This window comes from Eutrigla gurnardus (assembly GCF_963514095.1).
Source record: "Eutrigla gurnardus genome assembly, chromosome: 8".
NCBI classification, from domain to species: Eukaryota; Metazoa; Chordata; class Actinopteri; order Perciformes; family Triglidae; genus Eutrigla; species Eutrigla gurnardus.
The window spans coordinates 19,278,595-19,305,719 of record NC_139922.1 but is presented as its reverse complement, the minus strand read 5'-3'; the positions used below and the strand labels follow the sequence as shown (position 1 = coordinate 19,305,719).

Sequence of the window (27,125 nt, the reverse complement as noted above, 5' to 3'; positions counted from 1 at the left end):
CAATGCTGTTCTGCATTTGTTGATTATTCTAAAGTGAAGGAATTAAAAAATTTAGAAAGCGGTCTTATTCAGGCGTCTACGTCTCCTTCAGGGATGTATCAGTAAATGAAGATACACATAAACACTACGTGTTGTTATCCTACAACTAAGCTTGGATGGAGTCAAAGTTTCACCATAAGAGAGAGAATCCCAACTAAATAAGATAAACTATCTCTTATAATAACTATAGGAAGTCGGCCATCAGGAACAAAAGAAATATGAGAATGACGTACAGGAATAACAACAGAGAGGGAAGAAATAAAGCTCCACGACATCGAGTCACCCCTATGTTTGTTTCTCTCACACACACACACACACACACACACACACACACACACACACACACACACACACACACACACACACACACACACACACACACACACACACACACACACACACACACACACACACACACACACGCCTGTGTTTGGGTTGAGTCTGCCTCAGCTGCTGGTGTTACATAATGTTGCAGAGAGACGACTCCCACAGTGATCGACAGTGTGGAGCTGGAAGGTCGTCTCAAACCTCTAAGACTGGGAGATCCATTCACTGGCTTCACTGACCGAAGGACATTATCTTCTAAAAGCTGCACTCTTGTACAAAATAGTCCAAAAAGTAGAATTGGAATTTTAAAACTAATTGTACTAATTGTAAAAATTTTAAAAATGAATAAACTGCTCTTTGTTGATTTGTAGTCATTTGATTCATATAGCAATCATATGGGGAAAGAATAATTAAACGTTTTGTTAAAGGGCGAGTGTGTAGGATCTGGCCACCTCTAGTGGCGAGGTTACAGATTGCAACCAACTGAAACTTCTCCTGTGCAACGGTGGAAAACTTGGACCTTCAAATGGCCCTAACCAGAGCCAAGGTTATTATTATTATTATTGATTATACACAAAAGTAAACATTCTTGATAATATTATATTCCATTTCTGGCCCCCATTTATCCCACTAAATGCAACACTGTCAAGCTGCATCAATTCATTCTTTTGTCACTTGGGGGCAACATCACTTGTTAACATGGACACATATAAAATGTTTGGACATGCATTAAATGTTTCCTGATAAACTCCCAATACATCAAACAACGCTATCTGACACAGACGCTCATTAAGTGTATGTGACGCATCCAGCTGTGGCATTATGGACACGTGACTGATATGGACTATGATATGGATTTTGTTACAGTCCACACATGGCCGACAGGAAGACAGCTGTTCGCTTCTCCTGCAAATCCCAGATGTGGTTTTGTATTTCATGATGTATCATAAAAATAAGAACGTTTAACTTGTGATTTCTGCTTATATTAATTTGTGAAAATATTCGTATTCAGTTTGGGGATTTGTAAACATAATTTGATTTGCCTTATCTGATGAGGCCCGAGGAGAAACTTCTCAGGTTGTCAACAATCGTTAATGAGAGCTATATAAAGTAACTTCCCATCTGGCTGTGTTGTGTTGTGCCTCGCTGTGTTTTTGTAGTGAGTAATGCTGTCTGCATGTGTGTGTATTTTCCATGGTTCCACAAGCTCTTATTGGAAGCCTAAAGGGAGGTGAAATGGAGGAAAATAAATATTAACCACTCAATTAAAGTGTGTGCGTGTTCCAGGCTCTGAACAATGATTACCTTGACCTTGAGCAGTGTGCTGGCTTTAACCTAATCATGATTGTTGGATATTTACAACATTCGTGATCGTTTCGCGTTGAATTACTTTTTTTCCTGCGGGGCTTTTCAAAAATGACCTTCGAAGTCGATCAATAACAAAAGGAAGGTCATAGTAAAGACGTCTGTTTGTATCCATGAGAGCTCTAAATGGTGATGGGTGTAATAATGGGGGGCAGATAATCAGAAGGAAACTTAACTCACCATTTAAAAATTAGGCAAAATGATTCAACGTTTTCGATTATTGTTGTTTGGCACCGCCACTATTCTACTAATCAATAGTTGTATTGAAGACTATGACTGTTTGTTTGCAGTCGTGTTTGCTGGCAAAAAGGTCAGCTTTGCAAATCATATCATTTCAATTCCTTCCTTTATTTAATATCCATCGTTATATCTTTCTGCAAAGAACCGTGTCATTTCTGCTGGCGGAATTATTGTAAGGACGATGTGACCTCGGACATTTCAGACAAATATATCATTTATAATAGCAGGCATTATGGGCATTATGATCTTATTTCCTGTGGTTGATTAAAAAGCTGAATAGCATGAAAATGTCTCTCACTGAACTTTTACAATCCCGACAAACGAAGGGCACTTGTTCCTCTAAAGAGTTAATATTAGCTTCCCTTCCAACCATGACGGCTCCATCACTTCTATGCTCATACCTGAACAGAGGTCAGTGGTGGTACGAACACACACACAATACGGATACTTCCAGTGCAACTACAAGGTAACTCTAACCGTCTTCTACTTTGCAGTAGCCATAGCAATTTGTGCAGCAGTGTTTTTTTCTTCTAATAGGAGCCTCGGTGTTGTTAATTAGAGAGACTAATCACACACTTCAAGACCAAATGAAGAGCCCGGTTGAGGCTCCGGGGAGTGAAGCCGTCGGTGAGAACAACTGGGAGCGAGGAAATCAATCGGAGGCATCCTATAATAGGAGTCTGCTCCTTGCGGCTCCATGGAAACCATGCCGACGGTCCCGTGCAACTGTCAAAGGTCAGACTGAAGTGGAAATCTTTAGAATGTGATCAAACCTGAACCGATCAATACATGAGAGTAGCTATTTCCTAACGCCTGTCGTGAATTTGAGTTTGACCTTAATCTGAGAAACCATAGATTGTGCGAAAGGTCTTTTAGGATATGATGTCATGCTGCAGTTTTCCCTCAATACTGAGATACTTCTATTATCCGTTCATGCACTGCCTGATCTGTTTTACATACAGTTAAACGGTCATCTCAGCCAGAGGGTGTGTGTTATCAGTGTTTGCTATTTGTGTCTGACCACATTCCTCACAGAGATCCTCAAGTCTTACAGCCCATTTCCAATACAAACAACCCCTAACCGGAGTCTTAGCACAGCCTTTTAATAACCTTGTGAGGCCATGGTAAGAAGTTCTTAATTTAGTTTCCACAACCAAGCAATTCAAGCAATTCAAGGGCAAAGACCATCGATGAAACCATAATCTACTGAGCAATTTTGAGCTATTTTGCTTCCACATAATTGTCTTCTTTCAGACTAATGGAAAGAAAGCATCCAAAATACACATTTTGTTTTTTTTCTAATTTGTCAACTTGCTTCTGTAGATTTCTAATGAAATCTGTCACATTTGCATTAGATACAACCTCATCATGTTTCTACTCTAGCGTCTCCTTAAAAACAGGCATCTGCATAAATGGCATTTTGGTGCATGTTTTCTGGACGAGACCTGAGGAAGGCTGACCCGCGTGGTTGTGTCCTCAGACTGGCTGCTGAAGCTGAGGTGCTGTTTGGGAGCCGTGTGTGGGATGGAGTGGTACTGCTACGCTGCTCTCGGCGTCCTCATGGCCATCCTCAGCTTCCTGATGGACCTCAGTGTGTCGAAGCTGCTGAGAGGTACACACACACACACACACACACACACACACACACACACACACACAAATGACAGACAGAATTATTTGTTTCTCTCTCACTCCACATGTAGCTCACCGGTGGCTTTATATCAAGCTGGAGGGACACAGTCTGCTGCAGTTCCTCTGCTGGACACTTTACCCAGCATGCCTCTGTGCCGTCGCATCGTCGTTCTCCCACAACATCTGTCCCTTCTCAACAGGTCTGTCCAGCAACAGTTCTAGAGTTGGCAGGTATTTCTCTTGGAAGGTTGTGGAGACCAATACAGCACAAAAAAGCATAGTGAACCTTTATTATGTGGATGCAAATTAATGCCATGTTTTTTCGCTACTTGACAACTGAAACGGAATAACATGTCAGCTTGTTTCACTGCCACCAAAGTTAAATAACGCTAAAAAAAAAAGGATGAGCTTAAATAGATAAGAATTTTGGCTGCCAAGTGAAAATATATATTAGACTTTGTGTCATTTATTCTGATAGTATTCAATACATCCTGAGAAGGGAAGCCTCCTAAAAGCCAGCAGGGGGCAGAAGTCTGGGGAAATGACCCTGCTTCTGGGTTGATCTATTCTCAGTAAACATGAGTTTATGGTGTTCATCGCTACTTTCACACATTCACTGACAACACAGAAGCAGTCTCAGAACGAACCAAATGTTTTCATGAAACTAAAGGTTTCATTTAATTTATTAATATCCATTTAAATTATTAATATGCTGCACTCCCTTGCAGCTGCAAGGATATAGCCAAATGCAAATGACTGAAACCAATAAAAATTAAAATCCTGCCATTAAAATTGTAGCTAAAACTGGCTTCATACAAAATCCCCAAATTAAAAACAACCCTTAAAACTGCACATTGTGTCCCAGTGGTTTTACTTTAATGCAGAAGGACCTCACCACAGACAAAACAAAACTAATACATCAATAATCCCAAACAGCCCAGTTGGTTGGACAAAGCAAAAGAATGATAACAGCAGGCAGCAGTGAAACAGCAGCAGGTGAACCTACAAAGCTCAGCATGCTGCATATGAAAACGATCCATTTTGATGAGGAACCCCGCTCACCACCTCCGTATGGGGCTTCAGCACATCCAATCTCTGCATATAATCAAGCTGTAGCACCAAACGGTATAGGCTAACAGCTGCCTTATATAATCTGGCTCTAATTAGGGAATTGGTTGGGGGAGGAGTCAGGCCTGGGGCTGTTCACTCACACTGCTAATGCTATTAAGCTCGTATAAATGCTAATCTTCTGTGAAATTATAATATTTAAAGCTAGATTTTAGGCTCTTAGCGACACATATATTAAAAATCTGAGCGTGTTCCACAAACTACAGGGTGCACGTCGCATCTAACAGGATCTGAATATTTCTGTGACTCCCCGTATTGAAGGCTGCTGGAAACTGTCTACCTGCCGCCTGATCTCGTCCACTTTCCAGGAGAGGCGCAGTTCATCTCCAACAAGCCTTTTATATCCACTTGCCGTACACAGGGAGCCTCCGCCGCCACATAAGGCTCATCGTGACAGTATCATCAAATGGGATTCTCGAAAAAGTTGAGATGAACAACAGAGACACATATCTTGATTTTTCCTTTTCCTTTTCCTTTAAAGTAAATGGCATTGAGAAAAAGTCAAGTGTGATATTATCTTTCTCACTGAGCGAGTGGTTAAGGGAGACGTACAGCATGAAAAGTCAACTATGATTCTATCTGTCTAAGCATGATGTATTTCCAGGAAGCAGGGATTCCAAAAACGTACCACATTTCTCTCTTATTGTTGCCAAGAAGAAAAGCTTGAGATGAATCTTAAAAGGGCTGCTCAATGTATGAATAAATGTGCTCAATGTATGAATAAATGTGCTCAATGTATGCAAAAAGATTCCTCAAAGAAACACTTTCAAGACTAAAATGAATGGATAACAATATATCTTTACTAATCACAAACTAAATGATGCTTCATTTTCATCTGTTTTATGGGGACCATTCTTGTCCTTGCCACCCTCCTTACCCTCCATTTGATTGTTATGAAATAATTTCTCCACATTCATTTAGAATTGCTTTCGTAAATCTTCTTGATTGCTTTAGTACCTCCTGTTAATTCATTTCTCCCCAGGCTCAGGGATACCAGAGGTGAGAACTATGCTGGCCGGCATTGAAATGCCCAATTACCTGTCTCTCACTAATATGTTTACCAAGTTCCTGGGGCTTATCTGTACACTGGCAGCTGGCAGCACTGTTTTCCTGGGCAAAGTGGTGAGAGACATCTCAGCGTACCAGTTTGTCATAGAAAATATGCAGCTATTCTTCAAAATGCCATGTCGTGACATGAGTGATGAACAAAATGATTTTGTCTCTCAACATCAGGGTCCGTTTGTGCATCTTTCCAGCATGGTGGGAGCCTACCTGAGCAACCTCCACACTCTTATACAAGCCAATAAGGAGGTAAACCACTGCTAAGTTATTACAAAATAAAGTGTTTCATGTCTACATTTCGAGTTTGACTCAAATGTTGTTTCATTTTTCATTCATATTATTAAATGTGGTTGTGAAATCAACCTTAATTAAAGAAAAGGCACACAAAAATAAAACCTCCCCAGGTGTGGAACTACTTTAATTCAAAACGTAATGCATGTCAGTGTTACTTCCTGTAAAGAGACAGGACTATGGCATGTGTTTTAGGAAAAAGCTGCAGGAGAAATGCTGGTTGTAGCCGCTGCAGTCGGCGTGGCCAGCTGCTTCGGAGCGCCCGTCAGCGGTGAGAGAGGTTCAGCATTAGGAACCTGTATCCGTCCTTCTCACGCTTGTGTGGCGAATGCAGTTCCACCTCTTGTCAGCTGCACATATTTGCTCTTCCCTTTTATCCTTCCTCACACCTCTGCTCCTCCATACCTTCATTATTACTTCCTCCTTTGATCACCTCTCCGTCTAATATCCTCTCAGCTTCGTCGTTGGCTCAGCACCTCAATGAAACTTCAAAGGTGCATTCAAAAACGCTATTATCGTTATTGACCTAAAATATTAGATATGCATGTTTTTACGCGTACTTTTTTTTGTCACACATGCAGGCAAAGGGGTTGTTTTACACTGTATTGTTATGAGTTCTGTTCATTTAGCTGAGAACAACACACCCTCCTCTCCTCCCGTAGGTGTGCTGTTCAGTGTGGAAGTGACCTGTTCTCACTTTGCCCTGAGGCATTACTCCCCGTGTTTCTTCTCCGCCGCCTGCGGGGCGTTGACCTTCCGCCTGTTCTCAGTGTGGAACGGAGATGAAGGTACGCCCTGAGTCACCGTCACCCTGACACGAGAAAAAAGGGCCACTCTCATAATGTGTGCTAAGTGTTTATGCACCACATGCGGCACCGTCCACATGCTTTTGTTGACTTTTGGTCCAGGCCTGTTTTTCATGGTCTCCTTCCAGTCTGAATGCTAGATTTAGAAACGCTGTGTTTCCAAACCATGTGGCAACAGTTCGGCATTCCTGTTTCAATGTGACATGGTCCATAAAGAACTGGTTTTCCAGACAAGCAGGAGCTGTTTTAGCACTTTATTAATATCTGTGGTTTGGGAATGAAATGACAACCCCAACGATTATAAAAAGGCCTTTAGTCTCTACATGTTTGCCCAATAAGTGTGCTCACTTGCGACCTCGTCGCCACTGAATCCTACACACGGGACCTTTAATCATCTTTCTGCCATATGGATGTCACATTTGAAGGCAGGCGACACAGTTGTTTAATTCGGTCACTGTAGCTCGTTGACGGCATCTAATTACTCGCCGTGACAACGAGTGGGAGCATTGGCTTTGTCAAGATGATCAGATATCAGCGTTTAAGCTGGCAGACTGTGAATTTAAATAACAATCTCAATGCAATAACGCGAGGCGAGATTTGATTTTGAAAGTCTGCAGTGGAAATTGGAGGGATGACTTCAATTTGTTTTGTGTCCACAGAGACTCCTCAGGCGTTGTTCAAAACTAATTTCCCCTCCGCTTTACCTTTCTACCCGCTGGAGATTCTGCTGTTTGCTTTCCTGGGGTAAGTTCATTGTTTGACAGCATCTGTGTAGTTAAATAAAACATCCTCCATTTGTCAGTGACTCACAAATAAGAACTGACATTTGGTATCCGTATTCATATCTGTCACTTTTTTCCTATTCGAATCAGCATTCACAGTTTCCCCATCATTTCCTGGCCTCCTCATCACTTCTCTGAATTTAATGACTTCCGATACTCTATCGAACGCCGGGGTTAAAATAAGCCTCTTGTCTCCCACTTTGTGCATTGAGTTGGCTCTCTGTCTGACAACAGGCTGCTGTGTGGAGCCGTGAGCTGCTGCTATCTCTTCTGCCATCGCTGGATCCTGCAATTCACCAAAACCAATCCGGTCTTCGTCAAAATGCTGAAGACTGAGTGAGAGCTCTTCATCCTGCAAAGGCCAGATTGTGATTCTGATGAGTTATCCGCTTTGTAGACAGATTCATGGAATATATTTTGGGTGGCATAGCTTGAAAAAAAGTCTAAAGTAATACCTGAAGCTTAATGAATAAGCTTGGTAAAATGGTAATCTGTTTGGCCATATAGATGTTTTACAACTATATAAAAAAATTGTAGTTTATAGTAGTAAAAAAACACCAGAAACCTTTGAAAGACCAGATCTGGTTTAGTGGTAATGTTTATTTCAATTTCAATGGTGCCTATGTATGTGATCTGTGCAGAAAGTGTGTATACTCAGGCATGGCAGCCTTCCTCCTGGCATCCCTGACATTTCCCCACTCTGCCGGTCAGTACATGGCTTCTAAGGTAGGAATAAACACAATTTAAAGGCACAGTTCATCTTCTTTTTTTTCTTCTTTTTTTTTTACACACAATCTATGACTTGGAGCCATACTTTAAGAAATGTTGTGTTTTTCAACTGATCATCATTAAAAATGGTTTACTTCAATATATATACAAACTGATATAAATTAACTTTTTAATCTAAAGGATCATTTAAAATTCAAACACTGTAACACTGGGTTGCCTGTTTCTCCATATGAACACTGTTCATGGAGTTTACTCTCTTTCACAGCTCACCATGAAGCAGCTCCTAACATCCTTACTGGATAGCAGGCAGTGGAGCTCTCAACCCCACAACGCCTCTTTTCAACTGGGAACCGAACCTTTGCTGGAGTGGAGCTCCTCGGGGAGTCCTGTCTGTTCTCTGGCTGTCTTTTTGCTCATGAAGGTACAAGCCGAAGCCAGTTAAGCCCCCCCAGCAAATGCCATTTTCACAGTATAAGCGAGATAAAGACTGGTTCAGGTTGAAATGTCTTCTGATATCTGATGCTCACCCATAGCAACACTATCTATCATTTGTGTTCCAAATGCAAGGAGGCCTTACTTACTGCAGCAGGAAACAATAGCAATATATGTGGCATATTTAGGCATTGAGAACAGTTTTTTTTTTTTATCATAACAGTTTCCCCTCCCCCTCATTACCACACGCAGATGCAAAATGGCAAGATTCAGTTTCTGCGTGCAAAATTGATCAGAGTACACCGCACGCTGATTGACAAGTGACTCATCCGCTGTGCCAGTAGAGCCGTTTGTGTCTGTTCAGATGGGCGAGGAGAGATTTGACAGCGTGTGTCTCTGTTGTTGGTTCTGAGATGTGGATGTTGGTCCTCGCCTGCACTCTGCCTCTGCCAGCCGGGTACTTCATGCCAGTGTTTGTCTACGGTGAGTGGAGGGAACGCATCAGGATGAGTGTGTTCTGAATAAAACCTGAATGTGAAAGATGGATGTATTGTTTTCTCTCCATTCTCCAGGGGCAGCTTTGGGCCGTATACTTGGAGAAGGGGTAGCTTACGTGTCTTCCACTGGACTGACTTCAGGCCAGCAGTGGGCTTCTATAAATCCTGGGGGCTATGCACTCGCTGGTAGAAAACATGAATCAACGGTTCTTTGTTCTTGATATAGTGGTGACATGATCTGTATATCATCAGTGTTCATCTACTTATTCTCAGTGTTGTAAGATAAAAACCTGTCAGCCACTTTTATGCTGACAGCTTATATTTTATAATCCAATATTAAATCAAATTTCCAAAGCTGCAAATAAACAAAAAATAGCATGTATTCAACCTTTCATATGTCATGGATCATGTCTGAGGTGCCCAGCTTATATACGTTTATCATGTTGAAATACTGATTTAGTGTTAAAATCATTAAGAATGACCCTCCTGTGGTTCCTTGTAGGTGCAGCAGCCTTCTCCGGGGCGGTGACACACACCTTGTCCCCAGCTCTCCTGGCTGTAGAGTTAACCGGCCAGTTCAGCCACGCCGTCCCCATCCTCCTCGCCACTCTGCTGGCCAACGCCCTGGCTCGCTCTGGGAACCGCCCGTCCTTCTACGACGCACTGTCTATCAGCAAGAGGCTCCCACATTTTCCCTCTCTGATGAAGGCATGCCCCCGGTAAGCAGAAACTGACATACACCCACGGATGAGAGATGTTCCTCTCTGTGTTACAATAAATCAATAAATAATCTGAAATCATTCCCCGGCAACACACTCCTTGTTTCTACAGAAAACGAAGGCAGGCTGAAAAACAAAAACAGCCTGGCTAGATGGATGAGACATCCGGAGGTCATGATATTTGATGACTGATTTGGTGAATCACAATGTTGGTCGAGCACCCAGAGTGGAATATCAGCAAATATGGGGTTTATGCCATTCACTGAGGATCAGTTCTAAAGACTCAGATGATCCTCAGACTTAGTGGCAATCTGTCCTAATTTGTACCTTGAGATTAATGCTAGTGCGTACATGTCAACCAGCACTGAACATTGCTATTTTATCACACTAACTATGTGGTAAAAACACTGAATAACATTCCATTTAAAGCTCATTTGAGCCTAATTTCAGACAATCCGAGTCTGAGAGCGGTATGTGAAGCACACCTTTCTTCACTGGGTAAACACTGTCATCTTCATAATTAAATAAGCAGGCTAAAGACTAAAGAAAGTTTCATGGATGTGACATGAAGGAAGCATCTTTTTAGTTAGAAATCTCAGAAATCTGCAAATGAATGCCCCATCAACCAACTATTATTCTCTATTCTTTGTACTCTGAAGGAGGAAAACATAACTTACTATTACATACAAAATATGGGCTACATGTGGACATTTATTGCATTGAGAACAGTTTCTTATACCTGTCAAATAAAGCATTAGCTCCTGGGAGAATTCACTTTTTCTGGTTATTAACCTGCCAGGAGATTCACTTAAAATGTACATGTGGAAGTATGGATATTTACTCTACACGTCATCTTGTTTTTTCAGCCTTAATAATATGTTTAGGGGGAAATCAAGTTGTCATCACCCACTGCTCCTTCACTTTTCAGCTTCTCGTATGACTCAGGCTGCTGGTGGATTATCTTATTGCTCTACACTGTGAATGTGTTGACAGGAGTCATTTTCTTTCTGTTTGTACCTGAGAATAGCTTTGGAAAGGCATTAACCCCTGGAATCATTTCTTATTTGATTCAACCACAGCTGCCTTGTTCCAGCTGTGACACGATTCCTCTTATATTTTGCAGGCTTCCCTCCACACCAGTCGGCCAGGTTTTGGGAGCGAAATCAGTGCAGCTTCAGAAGGCAGCCGGGCCAGAAGAGGTCCGGCGTGCTGTCAACACCAGCACTGACACACAAATCCCTGTGGTGGACTCGCATGGTGTGCAGACAGCGATATTTGATAGCATCTTACTTCTTCTTCTTCTTGCCAGTGATATTACTTTTAAATCTTCCCACACAAAAAATAGTATATATTTAAGGACATGGAATACTGAACAAACATACTTATGACATTTCCTGAAGAGAAAAGAGGAAAATGGTAAAAATGTAACCGTTTAGAGAGCTAGCAACGAGCGGCATGGAAGTTCCCTCCCTCGGACCTCCAATCACAGTGATGAATTGAGAGAGAGAGAGAGAGAGAGAGAGAGAGAGAGAGAGAGAGAGAGAGAGAGAGAGAGAGAGAGAGACTCTCTCAACTGTAGCACAGATGATGGAAAAGAAAATTGATTTTGTGTCATTTCTTCCATTGAAGAGTCGCCGATTATCCTGGGCTTCGCTCTCCGATCAGAGCTGCTGATGTTCCTGCGTCACTGTGCGACCGAGGTAAAAGGCTGAGTGGAGCCAGACAGATAGAGGAATACATTGTCTGCTGCTGTTTAATAGGCAGGCAGTGTGGACAGTCTGCGAGCAGGACTGTATGTGAAAGCTCTTTTCATGACAGCGTTATGCAGTGACAGGAAAATAGAGCACTGGAGACTGCATTTATACCTTTTCAGGCGGTAGACACAACTGTGAATCGTACTTTCTCACATAATGCTGAAAGGTGCTTTTAAATGAGGCATTCGACAGAGCATGAATGTGAATGTTTTTGTGCTATATCTGCAGACTCTGGAGAAACATCTGGATGAAGTCTGCCACATTCACCCAACTTCTGTCCTGTTATCACCTCACAACACCATTCAGGAGGTAGGGTGCCTTTGAGAAATGTCATTGGCTGTCTTCCGACAACTTAAACGTGGAGGTTGTCTGTGCTAAGTTCAGAGGCGGAGCTGGAAACATGGAGATCTGGATCTCTCTTCAACCTACCACCATCTCAAACATTGTAAAACAGTAACACAGCAAATCATTTCTCTTCATTTCTGAGCAACGTATCGATGAGCTTTGGACGTGCTGGAAGGTGTATTGTTTTTACTTTGCACAAAGCCAAGCTAGATGTTTTGCTGTGTTTCCATGTCTATGCTAAGCTATAGGCTAACCACCCCACATCAGCTCCTAAAGGTGCAAGATAAGGGTTTGGGACAGCTCTCAATATGATGGCTGTGAGTCGGCAGCTCAACGCTACCTGCGCTGACAGCACTCAAATCAAACACTGCAAAAAGTAGTTCAAAAATAAACCTAATCCAACTCCAATAATCTATGAAAGGTTATTGCAGGTTTAACATGAGATTGGTATCAATCTTCTCATCTAACACTTAAAAAAGAAAGTGAATAAGCATATTTCCCAAAATGATGAGCAGTTTTTTTGGGCTAATCAGTATCTTATAATCCAGTTTGCTTTGCGTCCTCACAGGCCCACAGTATCCTGAGTCTGGTCGGAGCTCAGACTTTGTGTATTGCAGACAGGGGAAGGCTGGTCGGGCTCATCACGTGGCCAGAGGTAATGAGCGTTTGCCTGTCATGTGTGTATTCACACTCACCAACACTCATAAATACTCAATATTTTCTTAACAGGCACATGCAGCTTGATTTGGTCCGATGGTCCTTGTATGTATTTGTTAACATGCAGGGTGTTTCTTCCCTCCCTGCATATTTCTTTCTCTATTTTCTCCTCCAGATGAAGAGAATATTGGAAGACTTTGCCAAAGAAATCTAAGCAACCACACGCAGGAAACTGTCTGTGAGCAAATCTACCCAGAATGATAGTGAGGATGAAATCAAACACCTGTAACACTGACATGTTTCTGTGAACATCAGCCTGCAGATCATTGAAATGTCCTTTGGATAAGTAAACCATCACATCTCCACGACACCCAGATTGCCTTTGACAAAGTTGTATCAACATATTGTCGTGTTAAACTGTTATTATTAAAAGTGATAAATCATTCTAAGATTCAGGGGGTTTATTATCTAAGGAAATGATTTTCTCTGTATCGCTGTCCTCCTCGCACCAGTCGCTCTCAGACAGGAGCAGACGTGTGAATAACTAATCATAGATTGAAGAAAGATTATTTGGTGAAGGTTTTCTTAACAACAGACGTTTGTTTCTCTAGATTGATATATACATGTTTTTCAGTGTTCTCTGCTGAGACTGCTTTCACGTCGACTTCAAGTTATCGTTCCGTAACCATTTTCATCTGTTCTCTCCGTCAACGTGATGACATGGGATCAACAGCAGAAGTGACCAGACTTCTACAGCACATATATTAAAACTGATATTTAATAATGTACACCTTTGACTCTTCACAGATCAGTTCTACCTATAATATGAAAGTGTTCATTTGTACACTGAATACAAAATTGAAATGCAACAATGGAACTGTTTACATTCACAAAAGTATACGTCTCAATAGGGGAGAAAATACAATTTGGCACCCGAAGACCCGGTGCTGAAACCTTCCCAGACACGCAATTTGAGAAATAGCCTCTTGAGATATCTCACAGCTGCGTCAGTCATTGCTGGTGACTGAGACTCAAGTCCCCTCAGTGAGGCTCATCTTAGAGGTCGCAATGGAGATCGCTGGCTTGCCTTCCTGTTCAGTTATAAAAAACGTCATCCTCGGAGAGAGAGCTGCTGTCTACGTGTCGGACCGCAGCCTCTGCAGTGGCAGGGTTTCTGTCCCTGAGGGTTGTGTTGGACGTCGGGGACACGGAGGTGGCCATTGGTGGGAAGACCAAGTTGGCCGCCCTGTTAGCGCCGTAAGTCTGAGCCTGGATGCTGTACAGATGCTGAGGAACGCTGACGCAGCCACCGTCCAGCAGGAACTGGGACAAGAAGTGGCTTTGTGTTGCTGAGGAGGGAAAATAACGGTGTCAGTCAAATGTTTGCTGCTTGAAAACACTGAGAAAAACGATTTTCAGGACAAACAGACTGACGGTGACAGTTGGATGTTAGAAACTCTCCACACTGGTAGATTAGAGAAGCAGGGCGGATGCACTCAGTGCTTGACTTAGATCAAAAACGGTGTTGTTTACTCTGAACCAGCTGCTACATTTAGCTTTTATAGATAACATAACAGGCAAAAGCTATTTCTGTAAGTAAATACATGTCAGTTCATTGGGCTATATGAATAAAATTGAATTAATTGAGTTATCTATGGAGTACGATTATGTGAAACATAACAGATCATTTACCAAATGCACAGCATTTTAACATGCGAGCATTAGTATGTTTTTGTGGGTTACCTAGATCAGAAATCATTTCAACGCACCATTTGGCTTCATTCCATATGTCACAAGCAGGCTCATTACAATACAATACATATCAAACCAAAAATATATATTTTCTGAAAAGACTTCAAGGTAAGAGGAAGTCTTTTTACTTGACAAACCTTCCAAACTGGTGGAGGGCTGTTCCAAGCCGTCGTTCATGGACCACACGTTCATGGCGGCCTCGGCGAGGGCAAACTGCTCTGCTACTCCTGTGAAACACAATTTTATGTTCCTTTTTTCTCAGAAGTCCACCCCAAGTTGTTTTTCTACCGCCATCACAAAGGGAAATTGAATAGGTGAGTCACTGGCACATCATTGATTTGTGTGGAAAAGCCAATTCGGACAAAGAAACAAAGCCCAGAGGGACGTGAGCGTCACTTTTTCCTCCGCTGACCACATCTTGCGTTTTCTCAAATTCAATTCACTCGACCGTCTCACCTGCAGCGAAGCGAGCTTCCTTGATCTCGTCCGTCATTTGGGAGTAGAATTGTTCGTCCTCCTGCAGCTCGGCGCCCATCCCCCCCCAGCCTCCGCCACCTTTACCCCTACCTCCCCTGTCCTCGCCGCCCCCACCCCAACCCTTCCACTCAATCAGGTGGGCAACGCGCCCCTGGGCCATCGCTGTCGGCTTGGTGATGTGGTCCTTGATCGTGGCCACCAGACCTAAATAAGGGGAAAACAAGGAGGGACACGCATGTGTTAGCAGAGGAACCGAGGAGACCATTTGAGGAAAAGATCAATAATAATAGGCTACATGAAACAGGGTGCGGCGTTTGATGGAGAGGGGTGGAAACATGCCACAGTAGGATAGACACATGGAAATGGGAAAAGTAGACACGTAGCGTAAGAGGAATCATGAAATGGAGATGAAATTCAACACTTATAATTCAGAGTTTCGAAGGTGAACATTCTCCTGATTTGCATGACCTGAAGCATTCTACTATTGCCTTGTGATGTAGAGCTCCAGAAAGAAACTATAGAGGAGGCGGAAATAGCTGAAGGTGATTATTACTGACAGCATGAAGCTCATGTGGAGAGATAATGAAAAACATGTTATACTTTGATGAAAAAGCACTTTACTCTTGAAAGAAAAAAACAATTTACATAAATTTAATATTTCACACATGAAACTATCATGTTATTTTGTAGTTTATTGAAGGCTCTAGTAATTTGTTTAACTAGAGGTCTGATTAAAAGGTGTTTTGTGCCAGAGCTTTCTGGATTTTAAGAGGAAAAGTTATTAAAGTTCTTAAGAAGGAAACTGTAAGTCAGTTGCAAGTCTTTGGTAGGTCAAGTCCCAGCAGTCACAAGTCCACATTATTGTTGCTTTAACTGCATGGACTCGTCTCAAGCAGTATCCATTAGAGGTGCTGTGATCCTGCAATCTCTACAGTAATATGTTATTCATAGCCCGTGGAATCCCTGGGCAGATTCATTTCTTCTAATCACACAAGGCAAGGGTAGAAAGGTCTAGGGAAATGAAGACTTGAAGCAAACGTGACTAGATGTCTCCATCTGGTCTCAGAACGGGTAAATGAAACAAATGTAACAAAAAAAGAAAAGGTTGAAAAGCCAAGAGGTGGAAAGAGAGAACGAGGAAGAAAGGTTAGGTTAAAAAGTTAGAGGGAAAAAAAGTAGAATAATGTCAAAAAGGGGACAGCGTCAGAAGAAATAGATCTATAGTTAAATATAATTAGGGAGCTGAGAGAGATGGCAGCCTGATTGAAACAGAGAAAAACATCCCGACATGTTATTTTGGTTTGAACAAGGACTCTTCTCTGAACGTTGTTGTGCGCTCTGACACCAACTGCTGTCTCACCAACTGCTGTCTCACCCTGCGTTCACACTGACACAATGACGCTCGGAGGGGAGGAAGCTATGTTTGCATCTATTTAAGGTATTTGCACACTGCGGGAAAAATCCTGTTAGTTTTTACAAATTGGATATTTGGGCTTTGCCGTCAACAGTGAACAATGAACATGTGTGACAACAACCGAATCACATTAGCAGCATGCAGAGAATCATCATGTGTGTGACGTGTCTCCCTGAATGCAGTGACTAGCTCGCCATTATGTCTCTGTGGATTTCTGGTGCAGCCAACAAACAGCATTCAATACACAGCTTTGGCAAACTGCATGTCCCTATGGAGGCCTGATGGGGCGGGGTCATTGATTCCATCATAAACTAGGTGATGAGAAATTATGTCCATTCCTTTTTGTAGTCCGCATGTGAGAAGACATTGTATATGCTCAAAGGTCTTTTTTTTAAATGTTCTTGATGTTAGATGGTAGCATAAACCTGCATTAACTGATGTTTTTGGGCCACTTGGGGGCAGCACAAACAAGTTGTAAACCGTACATTATAAAGGTGATCGATGTTCTTGTAAACAAACAGTTTACATAACCGGCAGATGCAGCGCATCATTAGCATTCATTCAGTAGCTCTGGTTTTGGTGTCCACCGACCGTCTGAATCTTTAGCTGCTAACCCAGGAAGTGAAGCTGGTCAACACATCATGCCTGTGGCTGCTCTGAGAAAAACAAATGGATTTCTCCATCTTGTTTTTCGTGGAAATAAGTATCATAACAAAAACAGGCATACTGTATGAGGTGAGGCACGACTCCCTGCTGCGGGTGAACAAACACTGACAGATGAACAAACATGGAGTGTTATATAAACCTGTTGGTGATGCAGTCGAGCTTTGTTTACAAGCCAATGTGGGAATGATTCTAAAAACCAGTATTTAATCACAACCTAAGTGGGGTGAAATGGTAAGTGCTGTAATTTGCCTGTTTGCAGAACACAAGCTGATTCCAAGTCGTGGTAAACTGAAACCAACAGAAAAGGCAAATCTGCATTCATGACGGTGGTGGGAATAAAAAATGAGGATCCAAACAATGTGGGATTTCGAAGGCTGATAAAACTAAATAGATATGGGCAGAATTTTCCCCGGGGTTCATTCTTATGGAGGTGTCAAGGCATCGGGTGCACTCTTCAGATGACCTTCAGATGACCTTCAGACAACACCGTTATACAAGCGCCTGCAACCACGCCAGCAGCTCTGTGAGGGCGTAAGGCGCAGCTTCACGTAAACTCAGTCTGTTCACCATTATATTATTATATTTGGTATTTTACTCTTTATTTTATGATTAATGGTAATATTTTTGGTGACCATCTGATCTCCCCTTTAACGCAACCATCAGGCAACATTTTCTACCTGTGAAATATCCTAATTTAACTGCCAGTATGTTCATCCTCCCCAGAGGATGAATGCTTAACTCCTTTACTCTTTCCTATGAACTTTGCATGCAAGATCTCCATGAAGCCAACACATCCGATAACCCCTTTTGATTTCAATGACCATCATGATTTCCTTGTAACTTCACCCTCAAGACAAACTTTTCCTGAGGCTGTGAGGTTAAAAAAAAAAACTGCCGTTAACTCCAACACTATTGAGTTTGTAGAATCTAATGATTTAATTTCTGTTTCTGGGTGCCGCTGGCAGGGCTTTTGAACCATTTGCTGTGAATAAAATCAAATTAGCCTTTATGCATCCGTCAAACTGCATCACACAAGAAGAATGAAGGCAGCAATAATGTCTGCATGATATTCTTCTAAATGTAATTACATCTGTCAAGTAATAGTTAGCGCAGGGCGATCCGATTTGAGCACGTTGTCAGCCGCTCCACCAAGTGATTCACTCGAGTTAATGTGAATGTCAAAAAGCTTTTGGCTTTTTTTTTTTTTTTTGTATTTCTTTATTGGACCGTTTCTGTCAATCCAAAAGCAGGTGTCAGCCACTCAGCTGTCTGCCTGCATGTCTGGCTCCCTCTAAGATATTCATGAGTTTTTCCACAGCCTTCATAATCACACTGTCGGGGCTATAAAGGAGCATTACTGGGGAAAGTTCAGCAAGGCATAACACGTTTAGGCAGATGATTAAACTCCCGCAGAGAGAGGGAAGCGGTGGAGATGGGGCAGACAGACACAGGATGAAAACGAGTAGGAGGCACCAGCATGAGGAGAGGAGGAAGCCTGACTCCAAACTACTTGTGCCCGACTGTTTGCTCATGTCAGTCTGGGTATAGGCCTACTGGCGTTGCAGTGAATGAGTGAGAGAGAAGAGGACATGAAGGAGGAGGCAAATGACATTAGTAACCTCCCATTAGTTATGTCATTTTCCAGCTTGCTGCTCTCCCAGTCTCTTTGATTCATTATGAAATACAACATGAACTAAACTGATGCGTGTGTGTGTGTGTGTGTGTGTGTGTGTGTGTGTGTGTGTGTGTGTGTGTGTGTGTGTGTGTGTTGTTGGTCTCACCTATCAGAGAGGAGGTGGCCAGCTCGCCGATATCATAGCCGCTGGTTTTATCTGCCACTCTGCCATTGGAGGCATTCTGGCCATCCTGCATATGATGCAGAAGAAGAGGGAGAATTGTTGGTGAAAAACAGTGTTATTGTAGGGTTTCTAAATGGGTTTTCACATGACAAAGAGTGAGGGCAGCACATACACTATACACCCAAATGAGAGCATTTGCATGCAACCGCCTCTGGCAATCACATATGTGTGATGACTCCCACACACACACACACACACACACACACAGAGGTGATAACAACAACAGCAGGCATTTGTGAAAAACGTATTTTGAACTCATGAAGATATTCACACCCAATAGATCAGTTCTCCATTTGTCTTTGGTTTGCTTCCTTGAAGATATATCTTATAAATATGTAAAGTACATGTTGACACAGAAGTGCATGGTTCAACTTTAAACTGTTGGAAAACAGGCCAAATTTGGTTTTACAGGCGATTAAAATATCACTTGTATGAAAAATGAGCAAAGTGGAAAAACCGAGCACTCTTGTGGGAAAATTTTCACATCGACCGCTTCGTTGCCAAATCTGCGGTCGCTGCAAACCAAAGGACAACTTTTAAATCCCCGTTCCTTCCATCTGAGAAACCACTCCATCAATTTATAACAAAATCATTCATTCTTTACTGAATGGTTTACAATTTATATTAAATATAGTTAAATCTGTAAACGTATCGTTAAATTATCATTGCATGAGACGGTTTGGCAGATTTAACATGTATTTTATTTGTAACGATTTAAAATATAGCGATAGGCGAATAAAAAGCGTATACAAAGGCTGAAGTAATGTTATTAACCCCACAGGCGTGAATGCTAATAGCAGTCCAGCTAGCTAGCAACACTGGTTATAAACAACAACTGTTAAATACAGTGAAGTTAATCTTTACTTTATTTAAAGACAAATATTATTAACCATAAAATGGTACCCTGATACAATTTAGGCAAATATAATTTTGTTTTTATTGCCCACGATGAATTGAATTAAAACATTCAAGGAGAGATAGCCTCCCCATCATTAGGTACATTGTTCAGTGTTAGGCCCAAACCTACGAGGTAAGGCTGAGGGCTCGTACTCACGTTGACAGAGGACGGCTGGTCCTGATCCGCCTGGTCCTGCAGGGCTGTCATGGCATGGTGGAGCTCTGTGAGGAGTCACACACACACACACACTGTTGTTGGATTCACACTCTGTGTGTGTGTGTGTGTGTGTGTGTGTGTGTGTGTGTGTGTGTGTGTGTGTGTGTGTGTGTGTGTGTGTGTGTGTGTGTGTGTTTCTTGGAAGCGATCACAGTCTTTTCAAGCCAAAACACAGTTGTCTCTAAAGACGAGGGGTCAAGTGAGGCTAAAATGGATGAGAGAGACATAGAGAGAGAGAGAGAGTGATTTAACTGGAGCTTCCTATTTGCTTTTTGTGACGAGGTTCATACGAACGGCGAGAGGAGATGAAGGGCCGCTCCGAGCCATGGGCGATGAACATCACGTGTGTGAGGTCAGCGGACACACACGCATTTACCAGCAGGAGTACAAACACGCCAGGGGTTTCCCCTGGGAGGTGTCGTCAAGACAATTGGCTGTCGCTATGGAAACGTGACACACACACACACACAACAGCGATACCCTCCCATTTATTTCAGTCACGATCTGGTCTCTGGCCTCATTGAACGCTATAAACAGGTTAAGAAATCCATCATGATTCCTGAACAAAGCTGTCATCCGAGACACACACGTGCACACACACACACACACACACACACACACACACGCGCGTGCACACACACACACACACACAAACACACACACACACACATGCACACACACACACACACACACACACACACACACACACACGCACACACACACACGTGCACACACACACACACACGCGCGTGCACACACACACACACAAACACACACACACACACGTGCACACACACACACACACGCGCGCACGCACACACACACACACACACACACACACACACACACACACACACACACACGCACACACACACACACACATCCTGTCTGTCTGGAGACTCACAGCTGCCATATTGTGAGACAGCATCACAGATTCAGGCTGTTAATAACATGTGACACTGTGACATGCTGCTAAATGAGCAGATTGTTGTTCAGCTATCAACGCCTTGAATTTTCTATTACATGTTTTGTTTTGATGGCACGAATTAGTGCTTGTGTTCTTCCTGAAAGAGGCCCTGCTGTGAGCCGAGGCGTCATCATTTTATCCAGACGAGAAGAAAAAACCCATCTCCATCTAAAGCTTCCTTAAGTTCCATGAAATGGGGAAATATGAGAGAGGAAATTACAACCCAGGTCACATCTTCAAGTCACGACAAGTTGGAAATGAGCTTCAGATGGAGCTGTCAAATCCTAAAGCCCCCGTCGTTGTCCGCTGATCCCCACATCCCTCTCATCAACCTCACGCCCGGAGGTTTCTAAAGCAATCTCCACGGATATAAAAATACTTTCACAGCAGAATTGGTGCTCTGCGCAGGATACGATGGATCCAAGCACTTCTGCCAGGCTGAAAATGTGATTCAGGTGGGTGACAACACCTCGGTGATCTTGTTAATTCACTGAGATTTTCTCGATTCTCACATCGCCCCGAAAGCGTGGCGTAACTTTCTGAAACAGTTCTGCTTCCTCAAATGCTGATTGGCTGCGGTCGACACTTCCTGCATGTTGATCCAGCCCTCGCAAAAAAACAGAAACACGGACTCGGACGCACAGACGAATGGACTCGGGCACTGACCTTTGTGACCTTTGCAGAGGCAGGCACCCATGGTGTCAGGACGGCCGGGCGGTTATCTGGTCACCATGGTGGCTTGAGGATGAGGAGGGTGAGGCGAAAAGGGAGGAAGAAGGGGAAGGAGGGAAGGGAAAGGGAAAGGAGTATCAGTCGGCAGAGAGGAGCAGAGGGAGGCGAGGGAAGTGAGGCAGGGGGAAAGTGAGAATGGATGCTAGATGAGTTGCAGGCTGATGCATTGGCTGACTTCTCTGTGAGGAGAGAGGTGAGAGAGTGACACAGACAAAGTGTGGGGAGGGGGAGACAGAGAGGGAGGGAGAGAGAGAGGAGAAATCGGGGAGAAAGCATGAATGCCTGTTTGCTGACGAATTTGAATCTCCTCCCCTTTATGGTTTCTTCTATTCTCCTCCCTCTCTGTGAGTCTCACTGTGAGAGGCTGTGGGGGCTTGATGACGGAGCTGTATGTCAAATATTATATTTCTATTTGCATCTATTGGAATAATTCAGCATCTTCCTTTGCAGTAATAATGTCTACTTGCTGCTATAATGTATGTAAATATGACTATGACTGGCCTGACATCCTATGGCAGGTTTTCGGTGCCAATAACCACATTTGTTACATAAATTAATAGATAATCAAACTGCTTATTGAACATTCTGGTTACAGTGAGGGTTCTCAGTGACAGAACGGGTGAAAAAAGACTGAATGTGTTGTTTTCCAGGTTGTAACAGGATGGTTTTTCATTGTGTCAAACATTGGTTTCCCTGCATGGACGAGATAAACAAGGGAAAGTTGTTTTGTTTCGTTGTTTTCTGGTATTTGTGATGTTTATCAAATTGACTTTGGTTGGGATTATCATGTTTCTGCTCCGTAGACTCTGAGCCGAATATGGAATTTCTAGCTTTTCACTGAATTGAATAAAATTCACATTCACGCATTAATACACAGCATGCTGCTGTGACCTCGTTAGCACACACACACACACACACACACACACACACACACACACACACAGACACATCTGTAATGCAATGTGCGAATGATGGGATACGGTTCTGTCTGTGGTGGAAATCCTGCTGCCATGGCAACGAAGCCACTCCATGTTTTGGAAGCTTCCTTCTTTTTGAGAAGGGAGGCAGAGAAACATGGTGTGATGGGCAGGGGGAGGATGGTGCTGATAAAGTTTTTAAAGGCGTGGATGCTGACATCAGCATTCAGAGAAATCTGAGCTCAATTAGAAAGAGCTGTGTGTGAGAAAAGTTTATTTCCCCAAAGAACCCGCTCTCCGTTTCTTTGCCCTTGGGGTAGATTAGTATAGTGTTGATGTCTGTTTCCTACTTCCACCCACTATATCCACACAAAAATGTTCCCCGGAGGAGTCAAGAACAAGAGGTTTGCAAATGAAAGAACAAAAACTATACACTATAAATGTAGTCGAGTTGTTATGGTACACCAGCATCACAGTAATAATGATGTTTATTATACCCTGGACATTTGCTTATCTACCGTATTGAAATAAGCTGACGTGGGTGAGTGTACACTATATGTGAATTGTTTATAATCATAGGACTTTATTTTAAAAGCTCACAGCTGATGTTTTTTTTTAATTTAGTAGTTAATTTAACATGCAACAGTGCTGTTAACATAATATTCCTTTAACTGTGTTACCGGATCACAGGAACGCTCCCCAGAGGACGCTGTGTGTGGTTCAGGTCTGCTTTTGTCTGTTTCCAGTGTTTATTTAGTTTACTTTTTAGTATGCATGGGTTACTCATTTTAGAATCCTTAATTGTCCCCGTGAACACACGACAGACTGGTTTAGAGTCAGCAGTCGCCTGCGTGTGGTCCAGAAAAGAGCAAAACCAGTGACATTTTGACTTTTTCCCTTAAAATGAGAAAAGCTGAACTACTGGTGAATAAATATTTGTAAGCAACAGAGAATAACTGCTAACCTTGCTGCATTATATTCCATTGTAATTTTTCACCTGGTGCCTGCATTTCGTCTTTTCCTTTAAATAAATAAAAACATTTCCGCTGTAAACTGGTGTTCAGAGATTCACCAGCATGCAGGAAACAAAGTGCTTGAAGTAAAACATTTCCTGTGGAAGCAACCTCTGACCCCGCTCCATTCGTGTTCCCCCCCAACGCTGAAACAAAACGCCCCTAGCGTTGGTTGCTATGCCGGATGTAACTCGTTGATTAATTCGTCTAAGGCCTATTTTATTATATTAATTGTGTAACCAGTATGTGTGTGTGGTCTGATGTCTAACAATTGGCATTAAATCGTATCTTCAGTCAGTCAGTATGAATCTTATAACTTTGCAGTTTTACTGATACACATTGAGTCTTATAAATGTGACATTAACATTGTTCAGTTATCTCTCTCTGTCGTGGATGAAATCAGGGGGGTTCTTGAGGATCTTAACGGCCACCGTCTCTTTGGTTACCAGACTCTGGCACTTGGCCACTTTACCGTAGGTCACCGTCACCAATAAACTCAAGAATGGTGGAGCCGGAGGAGGAGCCCAGCATGGTTTGACCTTCCCGAAGTCAATCAGTCACACAGCTTGAACATGAATCGTGTCCTTGTAGTTCAGCGTTTGCCTGTCATGCTAACACCATGTCGAGGAGAAGGAGGTTTCAAATACTGTATTGTGCATTTATTAAAGGAACATATTTAAATGGTAAATTGCATTCGCTCTACGGCTGATATCTCCGAAACTAGGCAACTGATACCAAAACAATCTAGATAAATAGTGGTAATCAGAGGACATGCCTTTCCAGGGGTCACTGACAGCGTTCCCGGCCTCAATGAACACTACATGGAAACCAATGGCCCCCTGAAACGCCTTGAAAACATCCAAAAACTGCACCAAGGACTGAACAAACCTGTTACCCCCTATAAGGAACAAAAATAAACATACTGAAAAACCCAAGAAATCATAAATCTCTTGAATGTCTCTGACAGTAACCCTTAAGTGACCATGGAACTTGTTAGGACCAGCGCAATAGCGCCTGTAAAACCCTCAAGAAACTCACGAAAAAGCTCAAGGAACTGAAGAAACCTTGTTCCCTCCTTAAGGAATTAGAAAGACCATCTTTAATACTCTTAATGATCTCTAAGAACTTTCCAAAGACTCTTTCAGTTCACTGAGACGGAGGAGAAATCTGTTTAGGAGCAGTCTGACCTCTTGTGGTGAAAAGGCAAAAGTGCAGCACTTCTTTTATCACATCTCATGCAGGACATCTCCTAAACAAGCAATGCCAAACCGTTTTGTTCCTGCGTGCAGGCTGCTTAGATCCAACAAATTGAACCTTGAATCACATGAGATGAGAATGTGGGTTTTTACCCAGTAGTTGAAGAGAGCAAAGGGAGCAGGAGGAATGTTTAACGTCCACATATGATGCTTCTCACTGGGAAGCCACAGACATTCAGCAGTCATTTCTGTGGTCCCTGGAGGCAAAGAGGGAGCTGGATATCTTTCAATACTGGAAGATTGTCAAATAGCATCGTTTATGTGCACATCATCCTTGAAAACACTGCTCCCAGTTTATACTGTCAAGTTATGATGAATTACAAGTGTGATTACTTTGATTTGCCTATTATTAATGATTTCGCTTCAGGAGAAATTTAACTCGTCTTTGTTGCAGTCTGTGTCAAAGTGGGAATTTCCCACTCTGATATAAGTGAATATGATGGGGAGGTATATTTTTAAATGTTTCACAAGGCCAAGCTGACAGTCCACCATGTTTTGTTTTTATAGACCCACCCTTCTACACACACACACACACACACACACACACACACACACACACACACACACACACACACACACACACACACACACACACACACACACACTTGGAGCTGCTCAACATGGTTTGGCTGCAGGAGCTCTACTTCAGGTTGTGGATCACATGCAACAACAAGATAAATCCTATTAGGCTCCGATGAAGGCTCGTTTGGCAAATGGCACGAGGCCTTAAGCGGAGATCAGAGAGTTTTGAGCTTTCGGAGTGTTGTTCATGTGGTTTGTATCCAAAATAGCCAACTCAGTATGAAAGTAAATGATAGTTTTTATGTTGTAATTTGAACCTTGCATAATAAGGTTAATGTTGACCGAGAGCAGAATATATCTGCCGCTGCTATACTCCACTGGCTCAAATTCAAGTAGTGGAAAAGATCCACACACCGATACAAACGCTCCCAGCAATTTTAACAGCAGAAGTTTCCATGGAACAGATATACAGTATCTCTCCGTCAAACGCTGTCAACCCACAATCTCAATGCAGGACGAGCAATATATAGACAAACACATTCATCACTCAGGTGACTGTGATCGGCATGATTGAAAGACAAAGCTGCCCTCAATGATCCAATCAGAGCAGAGCTGACACTCCCACCTCTGGGACAGAATATGCTTCTAAAGGGAGATCAATATTAAACAGGCATATAGTAGCACATATATCATAAATAGCATAATCATCTGGAATAAAGTTCAGAAAAACTACTTTATGGATGAATAAGTTCAGCTCAGCAACAGGCTAGATTTTCTATTCATATACCTACATATTAAATACAACACAGTCTGAGTTGAGTCACAATTATGGAACGACTCACATAAATCATCCCCAAAAATATCCTGAGAACTACTATATTATAGAAGGATGTGTTTGTGTCTATATGTTATGGTGACTTGATGGTGTTGAGGGATTTCTGATAGATCGGAACGCTGCATAACTCAAATAGAATTTAGAAATAAAGTTATGTTTAAAGGTTGTGTGGATCTTTTGTCTGGTTCTTGCCTGAGTGACATGATGTAAGAGTAGTTTTGGGTGTGCGTACCCTACACCCTGATTATCTTGGGTTATCGAATTTTGGTCAAAGTTGCTCATATGTTTGACGCTCGCTGGAAGTTATTATATAGATATGTATGGATGATAGATACATTATTGTCTCTTGGTGAAGTCAGTAACGAAAAGCTCAAAATATATTGATCAGAGAATGTGTGTTTGCTCAGGATATGTGTGTACATTTAGGAAGTATAATAAATATCTGGGAAACTTCAATCAGCCACACAGCTCAAAACGTACAAATACCACTCTCATCTGTGTGAGCTTTCTGCAAAGCTGGAATATGGAGGCAATTATCCTGACTGTATGACGGCTGGTAGCAAACTGATGAGAAACAGTTCATCCATCTGCCCAGTTTGCTCTGTGCAGCGTCTGCGGCTGTGGTGGCTCAAACCACCAATTCAGTCTTTCAAATTCAAGTCATTTCTACATCTTCAAGTTTCCTTCTTTGTTTACTTTCTTCCATCCACATTTTCTGACTTCTGAGGCCCTTCCCCTTGAATAAAACCCACATCATTAGCATACCGGATCCCTCTGTGGACGGTGCTTGTTGTCA

General features: G+C 42.4%; 2 protein-coding genes across 5 annotated transcripts; one reads left to right on the top strand and one right to left on the bottom strand.

Annotated features, from left to right (window-relative positions):
• The first annotated feature begins 2,381 nt into the window (after window positions 1-2,381).
• Window positions 2,382-13,140, top strand: clcnk (chloride channel K). Of its 4 annotated transcripts, XM_084015139.1 has the most exons (20): window positions 2,382-2,437; window positions 2,531-2,706; window positions 3,452-3,583; window positions 3,675-3,803; window positions 5,714-5,853; window positions 5,965-6,042; window positions 6,280-6,355; window positions 6,747-6,872; window positions 7,550-7,634; window positions 7,907-8,008; window positions 8,314-8,398; window positions 8,667-8,822; window positions 9,247-9,316; window positions 9,406-9,516; window positions 9,833-10,049; window positions 11,173-11,306; window positions 11,679-11,749; window positions 12,032-12,112; window positions 12,717-12,803; window positions 12,981-13,140. In XM_084015139.1, exons 2-20 carry the CDS (start codon window positions 2,559-2,561, stop codon window positions 13,017-13,019), a joined length of 2,067 nt encoding a protein of 688 aa, XP_083871265.1. In that variant the 5' UTR covers window positions 2,382-2,437; window positions 2,531-2,558; the 3' UTR covers window positions 13,020-13,140. The 4 variants fall into 4 exon arrangements, 3 of the variants coding, with proteins under 3 accessions (XP_083871265.1, XP_083871266.1, XP_083871267.1); XR_014597581.1 differs by lacking the exon at window positions 12,981-13,140 and having other exon boundaries at window positions 11,679-11,809; window positions 12,717-12,770; XM_084015140.1 differs by lacking the exon at window positions 6,747-6,872 and having other exon boundaries at window positions 12,981-13,139.
• A 756-nt stretch (window positions 13,141-13,896) lies between these two features.
• Window positions 13,897-27,125, bottom strand: fam131c (family with sequence similarity 131 member C). Its single transcript, XM_084015142.1, has 7 exons — window positions 27,082-27,125; window positions 21,721-21,965; window positions 20,028-20,092; window positions 18,896-18,980; window positions 15,014-15,238; window positions 14,695-14,784; window positions 13,897-14,154 (listed from the first exon to the last, which is right to left on the bottom strand). The coding sequence occupies exons 2-7, from the start codon at window positions 21,749-21,751 to the stop codon at window positions 13,901-13,903; spliced, it is 750 nt and encodes a 249-aa protein (XP_083871268.1). The 5' UTR covers window positions 21,752-21,965; window positions 27,082-27,125; the 3' UTR covers window positions 13,897-13,900.